Raw genomic sequence first — 20,851 nt, forward strand, 5'->3', positions numbered from 1 at the left:
TTGGTATGGTGTCATTTCCAAGACTAGACTTGTGAGAAAAGATGAGATGTGCATTGGCAAGATAACGGCTTTGGCACCATCATTCACACAACTGTTTCCTTTTAGCACACTGACAGCTCTAACATGAGAGGATACTTATTGACTAATGGAAATACCTGCGAGTGAAGAGAACCTCAACAAGTGTATTTATCAACAGTTGGCACTTGCTTCCATGCAAGATCTCCCAAACTCCAGAAAATTCAAATTAATTAAGAGTGATTAATTTAATTAGAGGTGCTTTTGCCCAAACACATTCACACTTCAATGTCTTTTCCAGTCTACTCCTCTTGAGTCCAAAGGTTAATGTTGTTCTTGGGCCCTATCTTACGTGGCACAAAATGGCACACGGCACAGTACAGTGGTCATTGCTAGCTTCAGACTGATGCAGTTTTCATTTTCACAGCCAGCACCCTTAATGTGTTTGTACTTCCGCCCATGGAGGTGTCTTAAAATGAGGTGTGGTCAGGCGCCTTGTTGGCGTGTCGCTGATTTGAGGTAGCAAAAAGCATTGCACCATTGACCAAAAGAAACCTGAAGTCTTAGGTCAGAATGGTGCAGTATTTTTCTGTTATTTAAAGGGTGCATTATTCAGATAGTAAGATGCGCTTACAGAGGCAGGTTCACTAGGCACATACACACACAGGGAAACCGAAATGATAAATAATTATTGAGGAAAATATGAATTACATTCTCTAAGATATGAATATTGAAGAGAGCAGAGCAGAGCTGCTGTCTCTGCAGCAGACTCCCCATTAAGAGAGACGCTGTGTGCATTTTCACACAGAAAGTAGCATCATTTAAGTGATTATTTCAGAGGCTAAACTTTAGTCCTGTTCCCTCTGTGAAGTTTTCAAATACTTTTAAGTTTTGCTGCTGAAACGTTCCTCAATATTTACTGCAGTGGCATCCCTTCTCTTACTGCAATACTCTTAGCAGAAAATCACTCCAATTTGCAGAATGCATCATGTAAATAGCAGTGCTACAGTACCGAGCATAACTGGCTTTTAAAGAGAATGGGAGATTGGTCTCTGATTGGTTGGGACTCTGGTTGAATTCATACTATATCCCAAATACACCTACAATTAATTAAGGGGCTAAATACAACCCGTTTGCACCCAAATTATGCACCATTTAACTTGCAAAAGTGGTTAAAGGCACGAGCTAAAGGCACTTGCAGCATGTGCTTTAGATCGTTTAAATAGGGCTCATTATGTCAGTCTTTTGAAGTGCGGTTGTAACGGCAGCAGCCGTCTGAAGGGTCAGTAAACTAGACAAGTGGCTGTCCAAGTAAATTGGTATCCACCAAATTGAAAAGTTGGATCAAACATTCCTCTTGACCAAGGTCAAAGTGTAAGGGCCGCAGGTCAAATCCTTCAATAAGGATAAACATCAGCTTTTGACAAACAGCCCCAGATCAGCCACTTATGGTCACAGCTTGCCTTGTAGTTGGATTTGGTTTCTGTTGACTCAAGCAGCCCTAAGAGCCCTCATGACCGTTATCACAGCGGCCATACTTTACACCTCTCTCCTCAGTTTGTTCTCCTTACAGGGTGAGTTACTGAAACGTACAAACCGTGTCGCCACCAATCTCAGATCAAATGCTCATCCTGACCTGGGATCGTCTGTGATCTCTGTTCATTTGATACCTCAAACTCAGGGGGGTCTCACACAAACACTGTTTATCCTTCACTCTGTCGTTTCATGTGTGAAAAGCGAGAAACCACCTCAAAGAGGCAGTTTGTCATTTCCATCACCTGAGGTTCAGAGTGATTGCTGTTAAAAGATCTTTCTGTGGCACCAAGGTTGGACTCTGAATGATTGGATGTTTAAACAACAGCGAGTGAGAAATCCTATCTCTGTGACAAAAAAATGCGTTAAACATTTTTTCTAGTTACGAGATCTGAAAGCAAAAATGAGGAAACTGTGAGGAATATAATAGTGGCGGAAACAGGAGATATAGTGACTTCCTCTGAAATTGTCTTTCTCTGTCACAACGTCACTTCTCCATCAAGTCAAGGTCTTCACGCACTAAATTATGTTTTTAGTTTATTAGTAGTCTGTAGGGATCATGAGATGTTTTAGTGAGTAATTTACCGCGGGAGATGTGGAATGTACAGCTGTGTGTCGACTTCATGGACTCCCATCTGTCTCCTCTCTTTTTCTGTGTGTGTGTGTGTGTGTGTGTGTGTTTGAGTGAGTGTGTGATGCCCTGTTTTATAGGCGAGAGTCTTAACAATGTATTTTCTGGATTCCGTTGATGGTTGTTTTATGCTGTGATCCCCATTAACATTTTGAGATTATTTCTAAGTTTGGCCTTGGTGGTATTTGTAATTTCATTTAACTATGTAAGGATTATTTGTCCATTTTGTCTAATTACTATAGTTATCATGATGCAGATTCCTGATTACACTGGAATGCCATAAATCCTCCCATGATCCTCCTGTTTCTTGACTTAAGCTGAAGGCCAAATCCATAAGTCGTCTTCTTCGTTTCATCTCCCTCTCAAAATAATTTCTTTGCGTCTGTATTTATAATTTTCCTTCAGTTTGCTGTGTCTGCATTTTTTTCTCCTGTTTTGGTCTTGTCATCATCCTGTTCTCGTGGCTGAGATGCTGTGTTGATTTTGTGGCATCATGTTTGTGGTAAACCTACTTTATACTTTACATGGAAAAGTCAAAGACCGTGGTGACTCAGGCCGACCGCAGACAATCCACACAAACCAATCATCATCGTGTCTGCATTTGTTGTATGATGGTGGTATAGTATTTAAGACTGGAGACTAAGGATTAGCAGATGTATTGAAACTCTATGTTTCAACAACACAATAATGATTTTCAGGTTAGGTTTAGGTGCAAAATCTTCTTGGTTATTGTTAAGAGAAGATCATGTTTTGGCTTGAAATACCAAGCTTCACTGGCACAATCCTGACTAGAAACAAAGCAAAATGTCAGAACAAAAGACCACTTTTCTTGACACTATCCCTGGTGGAAATACAGCAACAGTCGCTAAAAATCACCCATGTTTGGTGGCTAGTAAGCAGCCAAAAACTCGCTAAAGAAACTACTGGTTTTGTTGTCTGTTGGTTGAACATTGGTCTGCAGCTTAGGTGACATGTCATTCATCTCCTGATGACAAAGTCAGCTCATACATTATCATTTTTGAATCATTTATGTGATACATATGAAATGTACAAATGTAATGGATGCATGGTTTGCAGAAATACAATACAATACATTTTCTTCTGGCAACTGGGCTTACTCTTTTTAACACTGACCCAAGTTGCGTGCTGTAGTTGGGAAACTTGTCAAAGATGAGCAGACAGTGACTTAAGAGCTAAATAACATTAGCATTACTTCTGTGGAGTGTCCTAGCTTAGACAATAATGAACTGACTTGGTGAAGGAAAGTGTTGTGCATTACCTGTCTCTGTATTCACAAAGACAAAAAAAGTCCAGCATAAGTCTTAAAAATCGTATAAATACCAACATTGTATGTATGTGTATCAGCAGGAGGAAAAAAAACAGCCTGAGAAAGAGTGCTGTTTACCCATTAGGTTTTATTTCATTTATTGTACATTGAAAGACATTTGGAGCGAGGCAACAGTGCAGCCATAAAGAAAAGGGAGGCAACAAAAACAACATTCCTCATTAAGAAAGGCATTAATCTGACCACTGTGGCTGGAAAACCTTGAACTCTTCCAAGAACCGAAACTCAAAGTTGTCTTCATACAGCTCTTTGATAGAGTGCAATTATTTATTCAATGAAACACTGATGAATTTTGGTAGCTGGAAATACAAAAGTGTGGCATTAATGGCTTTCATTAACAGACATCCATCATACAAATATGACCTCACTGGCTCTATTTTTAAAGACTGATATATTTATTTTTTTATTCTATGAAAGCTTAAGCTAAGAAGGGCATTGTGGGTTGACTAAACTCTCTGAACTTCTTAAGTTAATTTCCCTAAATGCTGGAGTGTTTATTTAAGGGAAATTGTAGAATGAAAAATCTCTTGTTTTTCACATAATACTTATTTTTGACTTGTACCTGTGCTAATAGTGATGGATAAACTGATAAAAATGTTAACTTAAAATTAAAAAGTGGGGAACTTGGCTAGAGAGGAATATTTTTAGCTCTAAAAGGATAACAGCATGTTGTTACTTGGCCTTTTTTTCTAATCTGTCTTCTGTGCAATGGTTTATTTCTCCCTTGACTTTGCGTGTGGTCCGGGTGGTCTACATAAATGCATAGGTTAATTTGTATATGAAGAGAAGTGGGGGTTTTTTGGGGGGTGGGGGGTAGGAAGCATGTTTATGTCGATGCACGTGATTTCAGTTTGAAGTAGAGCAGATGACTGCAGTGCGTCCCCCAGATCACTGAAGGTAGTAGCAGTAATAGTTCACAGCACATAAAAGATGATCAACACTGGGAAGCCGTACTGTAAACGACAAGTCACCGATGATCAATCGCAGCTTAGAAACTGACCTGGTTTGTGACCGTTGTCTCACATCTTATACACTGCTGTCCGACAGTTCTCATAACAAAGACTTTGGAATAAACTCTAATTTATACTCCTGAAACCTTTCTGGAATAAAGAGATATTATTATTGCATTATTCATAGAAAGGCGGAAATGAACATTCATCAGCAGACGACTAGCAATGTATCTTCTGCCCCTGTGCTTGTTTCCGTGGCTCACAGATGAAATGTTGAGTCTGGTGTTCACTATAGCTTTACATGTGTGTCAGATTTATGGTAATACGTTTTAGGATCTCATGCTGTGCTGTTACGTGTTCTGGATTCATCTGTCTCTCTCAGTTTCTTGGCTGCTACTCAGACTGTAGTTCATCTAATCTAAACTACCATAAAATCTTTTTGTGGATTGCCTTTGATTTAATACCACATATTACACACATATTCACCTTTTTTTTCAATGAAGGCACATGTAGCTCTGATTATTCAGGGTGATAAAACTGTCTAATCAATGAGTTACCATTGACGTCAGTTATGGCGACAGCCCATGACCCGGTTACTATAGGTAATACACGGACCTTGTTGTCAGCAGTTTCATGTAGGAACTTTGCTCTTTCTACTGAACTACACCTGCCCACCAAATCACTGTGCAGAAGAAAGCATCTACTGCTAGCTCACTTAGCACCACTGAGCTAGCGAATGTTATAGCTCAGCCAAGGAGAAGGCCATTAATATTTACATCTCACGCTTCAATGAGCACCAAACCTCTCGTTCATGAGTAGATGCACACTTCCTTCTGCGCTGTGACACGGTTAGCAGATGTAGTTAAGTAGAAATAAAATAGTTCCTATTGAAACTGTTCATAACAAGGTCTGTGGATTATTTTGAGTGACCGGGTCACGACTTCTGGAAAGAAATATTGCTCTAGAGCTTTTCAAATGTATTATTGTGATGCTTTGAGCACCACAACTCAAGTGCCATCTAGTTCTGTTATATTAGAGAGAAGACGAAAGTCTCTACGGCAGATATCTCCAACACTCTGTAACACACACCAAAAAATAACTAGATTGATAAATAGCACTACAGGTAAAAGGAAACATACATATTTGTGATTTTGGGAAAACTCTCCCTTTAAAGCTGACAGCTCATGGTTAGTTTTTAATCAGTCAGTGTGAACACACAATTTATCAAATTAGAAGGAAAACATGTTTTTTATGGTCTTAACCAAATCAACTGAACTATAAGTGTGATCGCATCCTAAAAACACATTAAATAGAAAATGGTTGGACTATTGGTTGATTGGTTTATTTTCATGAACATTTTTACAGCTTTTTTCTTTTTATGGTGGATTATTGGCTCTTTATTGTTGCACTGATGCCAAAAAATGCAGCAACACATTATCATGCAAGGTGTAGCCTCCTGTGCAGTATCAGTGGAAAAGGTGATTTTGACAATGAGTGGGTCATTGTGACGGTGGGTGGGAAAAACAGGATACTGTAGCACAATCCTATTGTCCTCTGCTGAAACAGCCATCAGCTATTTCGAGCCTATAAACTTTAAAGTTTAATTGATGGTGCATAGCTCCATAATGTGTTATTGCCTTTATGGGAGCCATTCCTTTGTGTGTCTGTGCGGACATGACGCAGTCTATTGTCTGGGTTTTGGACTTCCACCTCAATGTGGAGAAAGGTCATGCCGTGACTCTGTTACATCCTTATTGGGATGATTTGACCTTCTGTTTTTGTCTCCACTCCTGAGACTAAACATACTGTAAAGGTGTTCCCCCTACAGAGGCTTGGTTTGGATATGCCCTCAGTCAACTTATCAGTTCAAAATTAGAAATATAAGTAGAGAATGCTGTTTGTGGACAGTGTGAATCTGCCATTAAAGCATGCAGGCTAAATGAAACCCACCATGGCATGTTTTAGCTATATTAAACAGCGGTTTGAAAGGAAACCCTCAGATCCACTGGTAGTTAACAAAGAAATGCAGCCTTGTGCATTCCATAAGAGAGAGGAAGAGGGTCTTTTTGTTGTGGAGATAGGGGATCATTAAAGGACGACGTTCTTAAAAGTAAAAGACGGTCTTTGTGTGTGAGGAGGTTCTCAATGTGGCCTTTGTAAGAGAGACTGCCGGGATCGGCTGTCACAGTGAGGAGGGAAATTATTCTGATTCTTTATCTGCCGTTTTGTTGCCGCTGTGGGCATAAAGTGGCCATTTTGATTTATTTTTTTTTAACATAGGAGAGGGGAGGCATTTTCTATGGTATGGCTGTGTAGGTGGAGCATGTAGGCAGACACAAGAGAGAGAGACGTCATGACTGGCTACATAGAGCCTGTCTGCATTTCTAATCAAAGTTTCACTCATACATGATTGAAAGGCCACTGAAGGGCTTTTTCGCCCAAATCCCTAAACTTTGGAAGCTGAATATGCGTTATTTATGTCTGCTTTATCACTAATCATTCTCAAAAGCACAGTGTTAAAAGTTCAGTGGAACATTCTGGACTTTGCCAAAGTGTCATTTCCAGTCATACATTTAAACTGCTGGAGAGTCTAACAGTCACTGGTTTACCCACCGATCTGTTAAAAGAACATTTGGATCAGTAAAACGTTAAAGATGTACTCAGGGGTAAATTCCTAAAAAAAAAACAATGTATAGACTAATGCAGAAGTAATCATCAAACATCACTTATGACCCACTAAAAAAATGTGGTGGTGTATTTTTCTGCTGAGACTCTGCCCTCTGCATGTTTTCTTATTTTCAGCTCATTTTCTTAGTTTCTGTGTTCGGGTAGCAAAAAGTTAGCAGCCATGTAAGAGACTGTAAGCAGCAAGCATCCAAGAGACACAGTGCTGAAAAAACACAAATTGAGGCCAAACGCCAATCTGGGGTTTGCTTTAACTTACCGATGGTTACCAACAAACCTGTATCAGGGCTGTACCCGACTCAGAGTTATGCCAGTCACATCTGATTCAGCCATTCAGTATGAATATTCAGTACTCTGTTTTTTTCCGTGCAGAGTTTTACAGTTTGAATGGGGCTCAGCAGGATGTTCAGTGTGACATTCATGTGATGTTGAAAACAAAATAACTGCGCCAACAACAAATGGCAACTGGGCAACAACATTTTTTGCTGAGACTAAATATCAAACAAAAGTCAGCAAATGTGTTGTATTAAGTTGCTGTGAGCTGAAAAATCCACCACTTCTAAGCAGAAGAGAGAAGATAATGTTATCTATCTCAGAGCTGTACAGTGCAGAGGTCTCCCCTGTCTGACAACCATAACGTTCCACAGCACACTGACTAGCAAAAAAAACCCAAAACACTCAACTTGAAGCGATTTCAGTCAACAGGGGATGCGTTTTCAGGTGTGTTAGTAAGGACAGAGATTATTTTTAAAACCATGCTGCAACACTTATGTGAACATTTTTATTTGAAAGGGCATCTCTTGGCAGAAGTGATATATAATATTCAGCAATACTTATATGTTTAATTAGTTTATAATCAGCTGAAACTAAGACTTGTAGGAAATTATCTACACACGGAGTTGGTCAACTTTCTCAGAGTTAGCCAGGTTGCTCTAAATTAGCACAGAATGGACAAACCAAACCCTGGCTCTGCATAGGACCATTTGTGTTTTCATGTTTGCTGCTGTAATTCTCCAATACGCTTGACACACAAGAGAAGATTCATTTTGCTGCAGTCTGCAAGCTCACTGCTAGATTCCACAAAATCCTACACAAATCAAAACATAATAGTGTGGATGTGGCCTTAATGTGCGTCTGTTCTGCAGCCTTGAGGTTTAAGGTGTGGCTCCCATCATGAGTTGCGTCTCCAGTTTTGTCAAGGCTGCAGATTGTTTTGCTTCTGATGAGTAAGAAATACTGTCATGGCACAAGATCCGAAAGGCAAACCCAGATTTTGCACGTGATTTTCATTCGAAACACCACACAAACACAAATGTTCTCCAAGATGCCGTGATGTGTACACCCTCTGGTCTCGACACCTCTGACCTGTGGGTTGGGAAACCCCGTTTGTGTGACTGCTCTCTTTGATCATGTCATGTCCACACTGACAGACTGTCTGTGTGCGTGCGTGCGTGCGTGCGTGCGTGCGTGCGTGCGTGCGTGCGTGCGTGCGTGCGTGCGTGCGTGCGTGCGTGCGTGCGTGTCACATCGAGCACAGATCAGCCTGTGATGGTGGGTGGTTTAGTTGGTATGCAGACATCTAAAGACAAATTGTCTCTGTCAGTGGCCGGACCCAGCCTCTATGATGAATAGCATTTTCATGGATGTCCATTATGTCTGGACGTCCGTCATGAGTCATTCGTGCCACATCCAAAACATCCTCTCTGAACACCAGACCAATATACACAACCCAGCAAGCAACACTACGACAAACACTCATGTAACCGAGCTGCAGGCATAAACAACAAGTGTATTCACAAACCACAGTGTACACAAACACAGCCGGTCACACCTACAGAACGCCACATTGTGTCCCATCTAATGCACAAAGAGGAATGCCTGCAACAACAGATGGACATATATCTCTGCTGTGTTTATGTAAATGAAGTGGACAGAAAAATATTGCAATTTCCTGTATTTGTGACCTCAAGACTATGACCTCTAACAGCCCTATTCTAACCTTCCTGTTGTCTGTTTTGTGTCCGACAGGGTGGGAAGAAGCACAGTGGCCCCTGTGGAGGAAGAGACTGCAGCGGAGGCTGTCAATGTTTCCCAGAAAAGGGTGCCAGGGTAAGTCCCATACTGTACCTACCGCTCCAAACAGCTCTGAAAACTCTCCTCTCTCTTTCTATCCCTGTCTTTGTTAACCTCTGTGTCAACCTGCGTGACTTTTTGAGTGTCACTCTGGAAAATCAAACAACGCCATGATCACATATTATGCTTTTTAAATACCCCTGCAAATTATAATTTGGTTGTTGGCAGTGCATACCTTCAAACTAACTAGCTTGTATTTATATTCCTAGAGTTTTTTTCATGCCTCAAACATAATATTTAAGGGGAAAAAAGCAATTAGCAAAGCCTGGAGGAAACCACCAGCTTCTCATACTCTCCCTGTGCTATATCATTTGCCATCACTGTCATACAGAAACCTTATATGTACAAACGGCTACTCTCAGGAAATGAAAAAAGAACCCTGTGTTTTAATAATTGATCACGCAGCATCAGTAGAGTTGGTATTGTGTCTTCGTATATGGTAAGATACTTGCATGTGTCTTGTGTGTCAAAATTCCAAACCAAATACCAAAAAAAAAACGTTAATTCGTTTGAGGTGGGAGGTTTTGCAGACAGTTTGAGGACCAAATAGAGTTACAAGATTTTGTCAGAGGCTCTTTTTAATACATTTCATTGGTTAGATATTTGCAAACCCTCAGATGTAAATGGTGACCAATAGCATTGATTTATGTAAAAAATAAATATATATTTTTTTAAAAAGACAAAATATGGAGATACAAGGTTTTCACGTGACAAATGTCCCAACATCCTGTTATTCAAAGGATAAGGCTGGTGTTTTTCATAATGTCAACAAATCCCATAAAAAGACCAAAACCAGCATAGCATTGATGCTTCTTGCAGGTAATGCTGGTGTAACATTCATCAGCATAATGTGTAATCATGGCTTAAAACCTTCTTATAGTAAATTAAAGTATCACAACAATGCAACAAAATGTGTTAGAGCATGTCAATGTATGAGTCTGTCATCCGCCAGGTGGAAGGCTGCTGCTGTAACTCATTAGTTAGAAATACTTATCACACTTCCGTACAGTTTAAGTGATGAAATTCACACCATTAACCCCCTAAAAGAGGTGGACCAGCATGTGTGGAGTGCGGGAGAGCCATTAGAAGACGAGAGTCGGGGCAGGGGTTTGAAATCTAGAGACAGACACAGACTAAACATATTGAGATAACAAGCTCAGAGTGAGTGACGAGGTTCTGCACGACTTAAGGCCCCTTAATGCTTTGGACACGTGCGCTACAGATCATCAGATAGCTTTCCGATTGTCAGACTGGGATTTCCACATTCATGAAGTTTAGTAACTTTCAGACTCTGTTTCTTTTTTTCTTTTAAGGATGAAACATGTTTTAAATATGGACACAGAAGTGAAGTGGTTTCTGACTAATCTTGGCTAAGGCAGGGGTGTAGAGCTATGACATGAACAACTCTAGGATCTTAGACACATCAAACAGGCATGCAGTGCTGTGCTGTATTTGTTGATTGAGTAACATCTGGACAAGAATCAGAGGATATTTTAACCTTCCAACAAATAACTAATACAAAAAAAGTAAAAAGTAGTTAGATAGCTATGGTTACAAGTTGTGTCGGGTGCTTTGACCCTGTCACACCTGCATGAAGGTCTAGTTTTTCAATCTTTTTTGATATCTGTATGTTTTATTTCCTGTCTGTTACCATTTGGTGAATGCATATCAATACCATACATCGAAATGTTGTGTATGCACATAGGCTTTATGTTTGCTGAAACTAGTATTTGCAAATGTCTACATATAGTGCCTGCTCAGTGACAGAACTGAAGGCATTACATCATATTTAAAGTCATCATTTGTCAATTGACCTGCTGTCATTACAACACGTCTCCTAGATATTACGTTTATATACATTTTGCAACAGCAAATACATTTTGAAGGAAATTTAATGCTGACCAATATACGTTTAATATTAATATGATGAGGAGATCATTAGTGTACCTGGAAAGTTTAAAAAATGTAGTACTTGAGGCCTCAGTAAAATGTTTCAATTTTAGTTACTACAGAATTTTACTGACAGCATTTGAATAATGTTAAAGAAAAATTGTAGTCTGATGAAGCACAGGAAAAGTGACTTGAGAAACATGTCCTTGTCTCTTATGTCACAGTCCTGCACCTTGTACGACTGCATTTATTATTAACTAAACCGAATAATTGTAAAACTTGTAACATGACCGCACAGGTTGTATGTTATTACCTTAACCCGCAGGAGTGTTTCCTAAATTGGAGCACCTACTTGTGGACAATAGAATAGCTGATATATATCTTAAACATGTGGTTAAAGTTGTGAAATAGTTGCAGTTGCACCATAACTACGTGGTAAGGTTTAGGCAATAAAACCCCTTGGATATGTTTAGAACAAAGACTGTGATTTGGCTTTACACAAGTATGTTTCTTACGACCTAATCAACATAGGACGCATCGTTTACTTCTTTGCTTCACATGGAACAATAAACACTGGTCTCCTGGACGAAAGTCCTGTATTTGTTTGACCTATCCATCTTCCCTCTATAACGCCTGAGCAGATTTTGTCGATGTTAATACTACGTTGCCTGACTTCCTCCTTTGCTCCTGTAATAACTTCTAAAGCCACTAGAGGTTACCGACTATCAAAAACTTAAATATGGGTCTGACTTCTGCTTAAAAAACCTGTGTGGTTGTATTTTGGAGGACAGTCTAATAAAAACTGATGTTAAAATAAGGGATCTACAGAACGTTGTATATATTATTTGTAAACTATAGTTGATCGTTTAGTTTCTACCTTCTCTGCATCTCAAAGACAAACTTCCCAGAACATTAACTGGCCAGTTTCCTTTGTTTCTCTTATCCTATAAAAAGTGCTCATAGGAACTATAAATGTCTCAGCTCAGCAGTGTGATGTGGTAAACTCAGGATTGAAATGGACTCCAAAACTCCCCATCTACCAGTAAAGAGCAGCTCCCGAGGGAGGCGTTCTTAAAAAAATACAGAAGTGAAGAATGGAATGGCCTAGCAACTGTACTTTGGCATGCACTGAGAATTTACCAGAGCAACTTTACAGTAGGCCCGACCTTTGACCTGCGCGCTCTCTGCGGATACGGAAAACCTTGTGAGGAGGCGTCGAGAGAGGAAGTTCCACATTCCACATCTGAAGGATGCAAAAGTATAACGACAGGGCCAGCAGACCACCTTTCTCTTCCTCCCCAATCTCTCTCTGGCTCCCTTTCTGCATCAGCCACAATAGTATAGGAAAAGATTTTGATCACTTAGTAACAAAGTGGTGATGACAGTGCCAAGAGAGACGGAAGAGCTCTCAGTGGGCAGTCAGACCTTTGCATTGTTTGCACTTTGTCTATGAAAACAAGAGAAAATAGAAGTAAAAACATTTTTTTTTGTCCTTTATATATCTGGTCTGCTAAAGATGAACTGTAAAAAAACATTTTTCGCACAATGATTTGGCTGTTAAACAATTCATCACGGAAAGATAAGATTCTGCTTCCCGAAAGCCAGACATTATAAATACTCCTTTGTTTTTGTCTCTCACTTGTTGACTCTTACTCATGGCATGCATGTCTGAGCTGTAAATTTCCCAAAGCCTACGAGTCTTGTTCCAACTAAGCTTTTTCCCTTATATGCATTACCCAAATGATGTTTGTGAACACAGTCGAAACCAAGATGGATTCTCACAGATGTGTCCATTCCTCCAGTGTCTCTTGCTTTACATCTATCTCAATTCCATCCAAATCTTTCCCCTGAGCAGGGTCATGGCTATGAGTGCTTTACTGAATGGGTCAAACTGATCCTTTGCAGCTGTCTGGATTGGCTGAGACCTGACACAGCTGTGGCGATTAGGTGATGGTTGTTAATGGGTAAATGGCGACTGCTCTTTGTGCTAGTGGGATTGAGAATCATTATCGCTGTGTCCAATCTCTTTTTTTATTATTTTTTTTTATTTTTTACGTCAGCTCTGTGGAGTGTTTTAGCATCTTTCAGGCAGTTGTTGTAGTTTTCTGGCTCACAACCTCTGTGTTTTGGTTCGCTCGCCCATTAATGTAATTTGTTCTGCACCAGGCAGCTGTTTTCTACCAAAAAGTTCTCAACACTAAAAAGCAAACAGACATAGTTAGCAATAAGTTTGTGCACATAGTGGAACATTTACCAACTAAAAGCTCATTTCCACCAAGTTCTAAGTTTCAGTTCAATTTGTTGCACATTAATGATTATTTTGGCTTTTCCATTGTCAAAAATTTTGGATGTTGTGGTACCAATAAATGAATGACCTACTCCACATTTATACAGGTAGTAGTCCATATTTTTTTGACAGAATGACCCACTGAACATTTGTACAGGGAGTAGTCTGTTCTGAAAGATATTTGTCTGTATATTATGTTTACGAGTTGCAATGCAGCCTTTAAGTGGCCGCAAAAATCAGTCAATGTAGGTTTTAAGAACCAATAACAAAATGTTTAGGAAAAAAGTGAGTGATGTGAGCAGCTTTTTTCCTAAAGTTGAGTATTTCTCAACTCTAGGTGAACAGAAAAAAATGGCAAACGGCCGGCGCTCAGCGCACAATAGATGGTGAGCACCTGGTCATGCTGCTGATGTTTGAGCATGTGGCACACCCACTGCAAATAAATCACAAACACACTGTGCTAGGTAGACACAATTTAATTTTTACCTAGTCAAGACAAGTTGCACTTGTTGCCACCTTTCACATGTTATTGTTGTTCTTCTGTGCTGGTCGGCATTCTTTTTCCTTTTGCATTTAATGGCTGACTTGAACACTTCAAGGTTCAAACCTAAGGTCCCAGAGAAAAATGAGTGAGTACTGTCACATTTTCAGATTTTCGGCATAGACTTATTACCCAAATATCAGTTCTCGTGACATCGCTAATGTTAGTAGTGCAGGAAGAAAAAAGAAATAGATTATTTTTCTGTTGAAAGGAGGTCACTTGAGGTACTTCATGAATGAATGTCGGAGTTCCCATGCTTCATTTGCCCAAATATTCACCATGGAAAGTGATATGTTGAGTGTGAAGATGGAAATAAATCCAGACAGAGACGAGGGAGACACAGAGAAAGCGTGAGAGAGAGAGTGTGAATGAATGAAATGTATTGTTCGGTGGGAATGAATACATTAATTTCATGGATTTTCTGCTTTGGGTGGAGAGCAGAGATCTGGCAAGCTGACTCCCCAGCCTCACCACCCACTCCTCTGGCAGAGAGTGCTATGCAGGCGGGCAGAAAAATATCTCACAGCACACTTCCAAAACTCCTCATTGTTTTCCAGCATCATTAGGGAATTGTACTCCTGTAATTGGTAATAAAATAGAGAACAAGCAACCCCAAAATGAGGTAACGAGAAAATAAATTAGGCACACAAAGCATCTGAAGTAATTCACGAGACATGGGTGCAATCTCACAAAAGGCGTGGCATTGGAGAATTTAAAGTGTGGTCAAATGAAAGGATAACAATCCCAAATCCTGCAAGCTAGGTGGTGTTGTAAAACCGAGCAGTTTGTGGTCTCTAAAGCATGAAAAACCAGAGCAGCATGAGAAGCGCAACACAAGGCACCCTGCGTCCTGACCAGAAAACATGTTTAGCAGATCAATGCTGTCTTTTGTGCTGGGAGTCTGTCCGTCCGCATTTCTCAGAAACAGGGAGTGGCGCCGGCTTTCATAGAGAAAAAGAAACTTAGAGAACAGTAGCCTCCATCTGCATGAGCTCATTGCCTCTCCACATCCCATACAGCTGATACGGAGAGATAAAGAAACATCCAGAGAGAGACAGAGGACATGGTAGGAAACCATTACAGACACTATGCAGATGCAGAGATGCTGTCCCCTGCACCATGGGAAAAGACACCACAGCTGATGTAGGACAGGAAATGACACACGTCTCAGGAAGCTGAGCACAATGACAGTCCACTGATCTTTTTTTAATATAGACGCTCTCTGTTTTTGTGGGAACAAGATCGTCTGTGTGTTTTGCTGCAGCTATAAATGGCAAAGATCTCCTTGTTCCATGAAAACAAGTTCATACCTACAGTCTGAATCCAGTACTCATGACTGTCATGGACTTTCCTGTCTGCTTAGGGACAGGATAACGACACAGAGAGGAATGCTGCAGGTTCGGAGAAGATCAAAGAGCCTTTTGAATGTATTTTCACCAAAGGGTGGAAGCCCTGTGCTGGTGGTTTTCAGGATCTGGCTCTGTTTGGAAGATCATCACCTCTAGGCCTTCAGGACATTTTACAACCCCTCAGCATATAAAACCTTTTCAAAGCAAATCATAAAACTCACAAACGTAAGACTTTCATGGTGAGGCAAAATGTTTTTCTTAGTCTCTGCAAACTCTTTCAACTTGGAGATGAACATCTTTCTCCTGACAGCATGCAAAGCGGACATTTTCAGTGTTGTGCATGAACCTGCTAAAAGAGCATATTCATCAGAAATACTCATATTTCTGTGAATAGCGGATTGAGCGCATCGGTTTGCAACTTTTGATCTTGGTTGTAAATGTCGGATAGTAAATGGAGTCCAGATAGCGACAATAACCCAGCATGCTAAAACAACATTGGCAGAGGACATAGCTACCAGTTAGGGATGTAAATCACAAGTTTCATCACAATACGATATTATATCGATTCTTTGGAAGATTGAATATTTGCTGATATTACAAAGTCTGCCACAATGTGATTTGGATATGATTCGAATCAATTAAAGGGCCTGTGATCACCATAATAAAATAATGATAATTATCATCATTATCTTTTTCTTGGCTGCTTGTCATTATCTGCCTGGCTTGATGGCGCTAGCACTGTTTGAATGATTAGTTTGGGGTGTGCTTGGGCTGAAATGGTGACACAGACGTTCCATGGGAACGTCAAAATAAATGTGTATCTTAAAGGTGCCAATATGTATTGATTTTTTTATTTTACATTTTGTTTTGTCACGTGTATGTGTCCCTTATTATATTGCAAAAATCAACACATGATGGAAGATTTTTTAGTTGTGGTGGTGAAGGAAGACCTGTATTGTTATACCTCCTGCTACCAGTGGGGCTAAAGCCAGCTGAAATGGAAAATTTAAAGGATCTTTATGACCAAGGCTGTAAGTTACAATAGCAAGAATCTCAAATTTGTATTTAAATTTTGCCTGCCAAATCAGAAAACGCTGGTCCAAATGTCCAAATCTAAAATGACACATCGAGTGAAAGCATCCAAGCAGTTTTGCGAAATGTCAGAGAGTGAATGATAATCACAACATTTTAAGTTATTTAAAAGACAGATGGCATTGAGGCACTGTAAACTTTTTTAAATTGTGAACTATGAATGTGAAATACTTAATTTTGATCTGTGTGAACTGAGCTTTTAGCCAGTTGCTCTTGTGAAGTGTAAACGTGCACAACATTGGACATGTTGGCTTGCAACCTGTCTCAACATGCAGTATCACGAGTATGAAATAAACTCTTGAACTCTTCTGATAAAGCTGCATTTCAATCAGTGGTCAATCATACATGATTGATCTCCTCTGATAAAAACTAGTGTTCAGTCAGTAGAGGAGAAGAGAGTTAGTGAACTGATTTACTGGCACTGACAGCATGCCTGTTTGTATTAGGGGCCTGTTGTAGCTTCACATATCAGGAGAAGATATGATGTGTAATGGCAGCGTTCACTCTGTGAGCCTCTCAATCCAAACCTGCAATCAGGAGCCTAATCCATCTCTGTAGTCCCTCTCCCCTAACCCTGACCCTGACGGAGCTTATTAGGGAGAATTACCAGTTAGAATTACTGTGGAGCAACGATGAAGACACGGTGCATGTGTGTGTGCGTGTGTGTTTGAGTGAAAGCAGGGGAGGGAGGCCAAAACCTGCTGCTATCACTGAAACGCCTAGACGGGAGGATTTTCTTTTCCTAAGATGGCTGGGAAGAGGAATTTAGTGGATGACAGGCTGGCTTTGTCCTGTGTGAAAATTAAAGCTGTGGAGCCGTTTGGGAGACACTTCAACAAACAGATAATAACCAGCTGTTGTTCCGTGTTAATAAACAATGTACCAGACAAAAAGTGGGAAAGCAATGGCATTGATAGCTGTTGCTGCAGGTCAAGGATTTTAAACTGTGTGAACTGTTCAAAAACGAGCTGCCTATGACCGGTTGATTCTGCGGCAAAGTGTGGCCAAACTAAAAGTTGAGGATAGTTTACCCATTAGCAGTGAATTCTAGCCAGAAAATAGCTGCAGCCAATCAGTAAACATGAGTTGAGTGACATCTATGAACTGTTGACCTATCATACAAAGAATCTCTGAAACACATGAACACTCCTCCTGGCTGCAGAAAAATCTAATTATTGCAGGGTGTTTTCATCATTGCCCTGTTAATTTCTGCACAGTGCTTGTGGAGATTGTGTTTTTCCTTACTATCCAAAACTATCTGTGCATTGAACACAGGTCATTGAATTAAGATTGAAATGCGCAATAATTGCTAAAATGATTACATTTTTTACAGTGTTATAAAGTTGCAAAGAGAAACGGTCCAATATCGACATATTATCACAATTTATAGTGTTTTACAGTGTCATCATTAGTTATTAGCAAACTGTTGCCCATTAACCCATCAAAGACAGACAAAGTGCATTAAAATTTATATGCAGCCAAGTTCCTGCTCACCAAATGAAAGTAAAACAAATATTCAATCTTCTTTTAGCTCGGTTTTGGTTTCCACCAACTCCTGAGACAAATAATAATAAAATTATGATAATAAAGTTTATTTTTATACCACTTATCAAAACCAACTGTGCTTTATACATAAAATCACAAAAAACACACAGGAAAAAAAATTAAACAGCAAAAATACAACACAACACACAAGAAAAATAGAAAAACAATGGTTAGATTTAAATTAAATGGAGCAGTTCAAGACTTCAGTGCAATGTCAGGAGTAAAATACAGTATATTAATAAAAAAATCCTTCAAAGGGAAATATGTATGGCTCTTTAGATGCTAAATGCTTCAAGAGCTAGTTGTCAACTTTGTCTGATGTTTGGTTTTGGGAGAACCTTTTTAATGATAACAGCTGTCTGGAAACAACATCATTGATATAGTAGTGAAATTTTATTAAGATATTAAGTAAATTATGTGCAGTAAAACAAGACAATGAGCCGAAAGATGCTGAAATGATCCATAGTACCGACGAGATCTGCAGAATGATAATTCTCTGTTTAATTACTGAGTGACCCCTTTTCACAGCATGCATAATCTTTACACCCTTTGTTGTTAAAAATATTAATGAAAGCATCATGAAAAATTTGTGTGTGCTATCTTGATACACTAAAGAACAACAAACAAGAAGGCAGACAGATACAGTGCAGCTGTCAGACACATAATTTTCCCCATACTTAATGAAATGGACATCACAAGATCACATCATTTTTCTTCAGTGACATCTTCATCGGCCTCTACAGTGAAAAGAAATTCTTTTCCTCGTCTCTTTCTTCTTTTTTTGCTGTCAAAGCAGAGCTTGACCCTCCGTCCTGCACCCAGCTGTGGTCCGGCTTTAAGAGCCTGTAAAAATGACTCACTTTCACATTTTAAGACGATGGGTGCTGTTTAGGAACAAGAGGACTATTGTTGGTGTGGACAAAGGAGCATCTCTTTTTAAAAGACACACACACACTATTATACACACATATATACACACAGATTTAGGGGAACACACACAAATGGGCATATACGTTCACGAAAGATTTAGTAATTATACAGTACCTCTGTCATGTAAGAGAATATTGTCCCTTCTCTGTACTCCTCCTCAGAGCAAAAATAGTTCAGTCATTGTTTATCAACCTTAACCATGCACAGCAGGCCTGTCCAGCTTTGGATTTTTCTAATGTATGCATGATCAGCCTAGCTACTGTAGTAAGAATGAAAGTCAATATCTAAAGAGTTTGGGGTGTCATTTCTCCTAATTTAGGCTCAAAAAAAGTGTAAAAAAAACGGATTAAACAGTTTGATTGTCTGCTATAACATAAGCTGCAAACAGAGTTTCTCTATGTGTTGAAGGTTAAGGTTTGACTTTGTGTTCACTGAGGCCATAAAATGTTTGTTTGAGCTTTTACAGCCACCTGACGCCTATATTTTAGCACTGATGAAGGACGCAACAAGGGCTAGGTAATGATACGCCTTACCCTCAAGGGTTCGGCCAAAATAACCCAGTAGTAACAAAAACTTCTCCAGTCAAACAATACCTGCATTCAATCCTTTTCATACACAGATCTGGGGAGAAAAATTACTATTTGTATGGTTGTGCTTGCGGCCAATCACTGCAAGTGCCCTTTGGTTTGGTTCTTAGGGGAGAGTTTCTGTCATGCGACAGAATGTTTTCATTAAAATTATAGGCACTGATTGACAGAAAAAGAGACGCACGCTAATGGTATCGGTATCACCTGAGGGGTAGTATTGGTACTGATGTCATAATCTTTTAAACGATACCCAGTCCTAGATGCAACTTTGTCATGGCGGGTGTATTACTCAGGGCTAGAGCTTTGGCGTGGTGTAAACCATGCTGTAATATCTCAATATTCTCACGAATTTGAATCAGACAGGTTCTCACCAATTTACTTGCATTGTTTTTATATTTATGTATATGGAACTGGCATTTTTTGTGCATAAATGGCACGAATACTGCCAACCAATGGAATACTTCCATTAGTGGGCCATAGGCTCAATGACCTTAATTAGTAAGGTGGACAGATAGTGAGGGAAAAGACATTTATTATGACAAAAATGTTTTAGATTATTGAGTACAAATTGGTGTTTTAAATCTTAACTAATATCCTTGAATATTGTTTAATGACCTTGATGTTATTAACATCACCTTATCCATTATTCAGTGGTGAAGAAATGTCACTTCTCTGAGAGCAGTCTGGGATTTGGGTGAGCTTGTGTGCATTAAGGTAGTATCTTTAGCCTGACTGTGTTATCAGGGAGGGCACATGGTGTAACGAGGACAAACGGGGTGAACAAAGATCAAGATGAGTGGAATAAGCTGCAGATATTTAGTTTCCTGTTGTGGCTGGGAGATTGTTGCCTCCTGGGACTCTGAACGTAAGCACACGTTATCCTTCAATCACTGAGATATATGGCCATTTTATGTCCCGTAACGAGCCTCCTTCCATTTTTGGAACTTTTTCCTCACTATTCTCCTGTGTACACCTTCTGTTGCCAGCTATATCAATCTCCCCCTCCATCTCATTAGAAAACAAATACAGACACACACCATGTCCTTCACATCAATCAAACCTGTCGACTGTATTCTCACTATGGGAAAGTCAGGTAAATAAGTTGTTGATGCAGTTGGTCCTCTGGGATGTTTATATTTTATTCGCAGTTAGCAGTCAGGAAACGTTATGGTCTACAAAGAGGGTCCTCGGGGCTGTAGGAAAAATGTGGCCGAGTTGTGGGTCACCACAGCAACGCCATGTGTTCCCCATCAGGCCTTGTTGTGAAACCTACATCGGGGGCCGGCTGCAGAGGAAACAATTAGATTTCCTAAGTTCTCTCTTATTTATCTCACATTT

General features: G+C 39.8%; 1 protein-coding gene across 3 annotated transcripts in view; it reads left to right on the top strand.

The window, feature by feature from the left end:
* Positions 1-20,851, top strand: part of col4a2 (collagen, type IV, alpha 2) — a 79,408-nt gene that overhangs the window by 16,310 nt on the left and 42,247 nt on the right. For all 3 annotated transcript variants that reach the window (XM_042495124.2, XM_042495125.2, XM_042495126.2), the window contains exon 4: positions 9,188-9,268. In XM_042495124.2, coding sequence (XP_042351058.2) covers positions 9,188-9,268 — 81 coding nt within the window. The remainder of the gene's footprint in view (positions 1-9,187; positions 9,269-20,851) is intronic.

Source organism: Plectropomus leopardus, chromosome 10 (genome assembly GCF_026936395.1).
Source record: "Plectropomus leopardus strain MGB_pleo_1.0 chromosome 10, ASM2693639v1, whole genome shotgun sequence".
Taxonomy (NCBI): Eukaryota; Metazoa; Chordata; class Actinopteri; order Perciformes; family Serranidae; genus Plectropomus; species Plectropomus leopardus.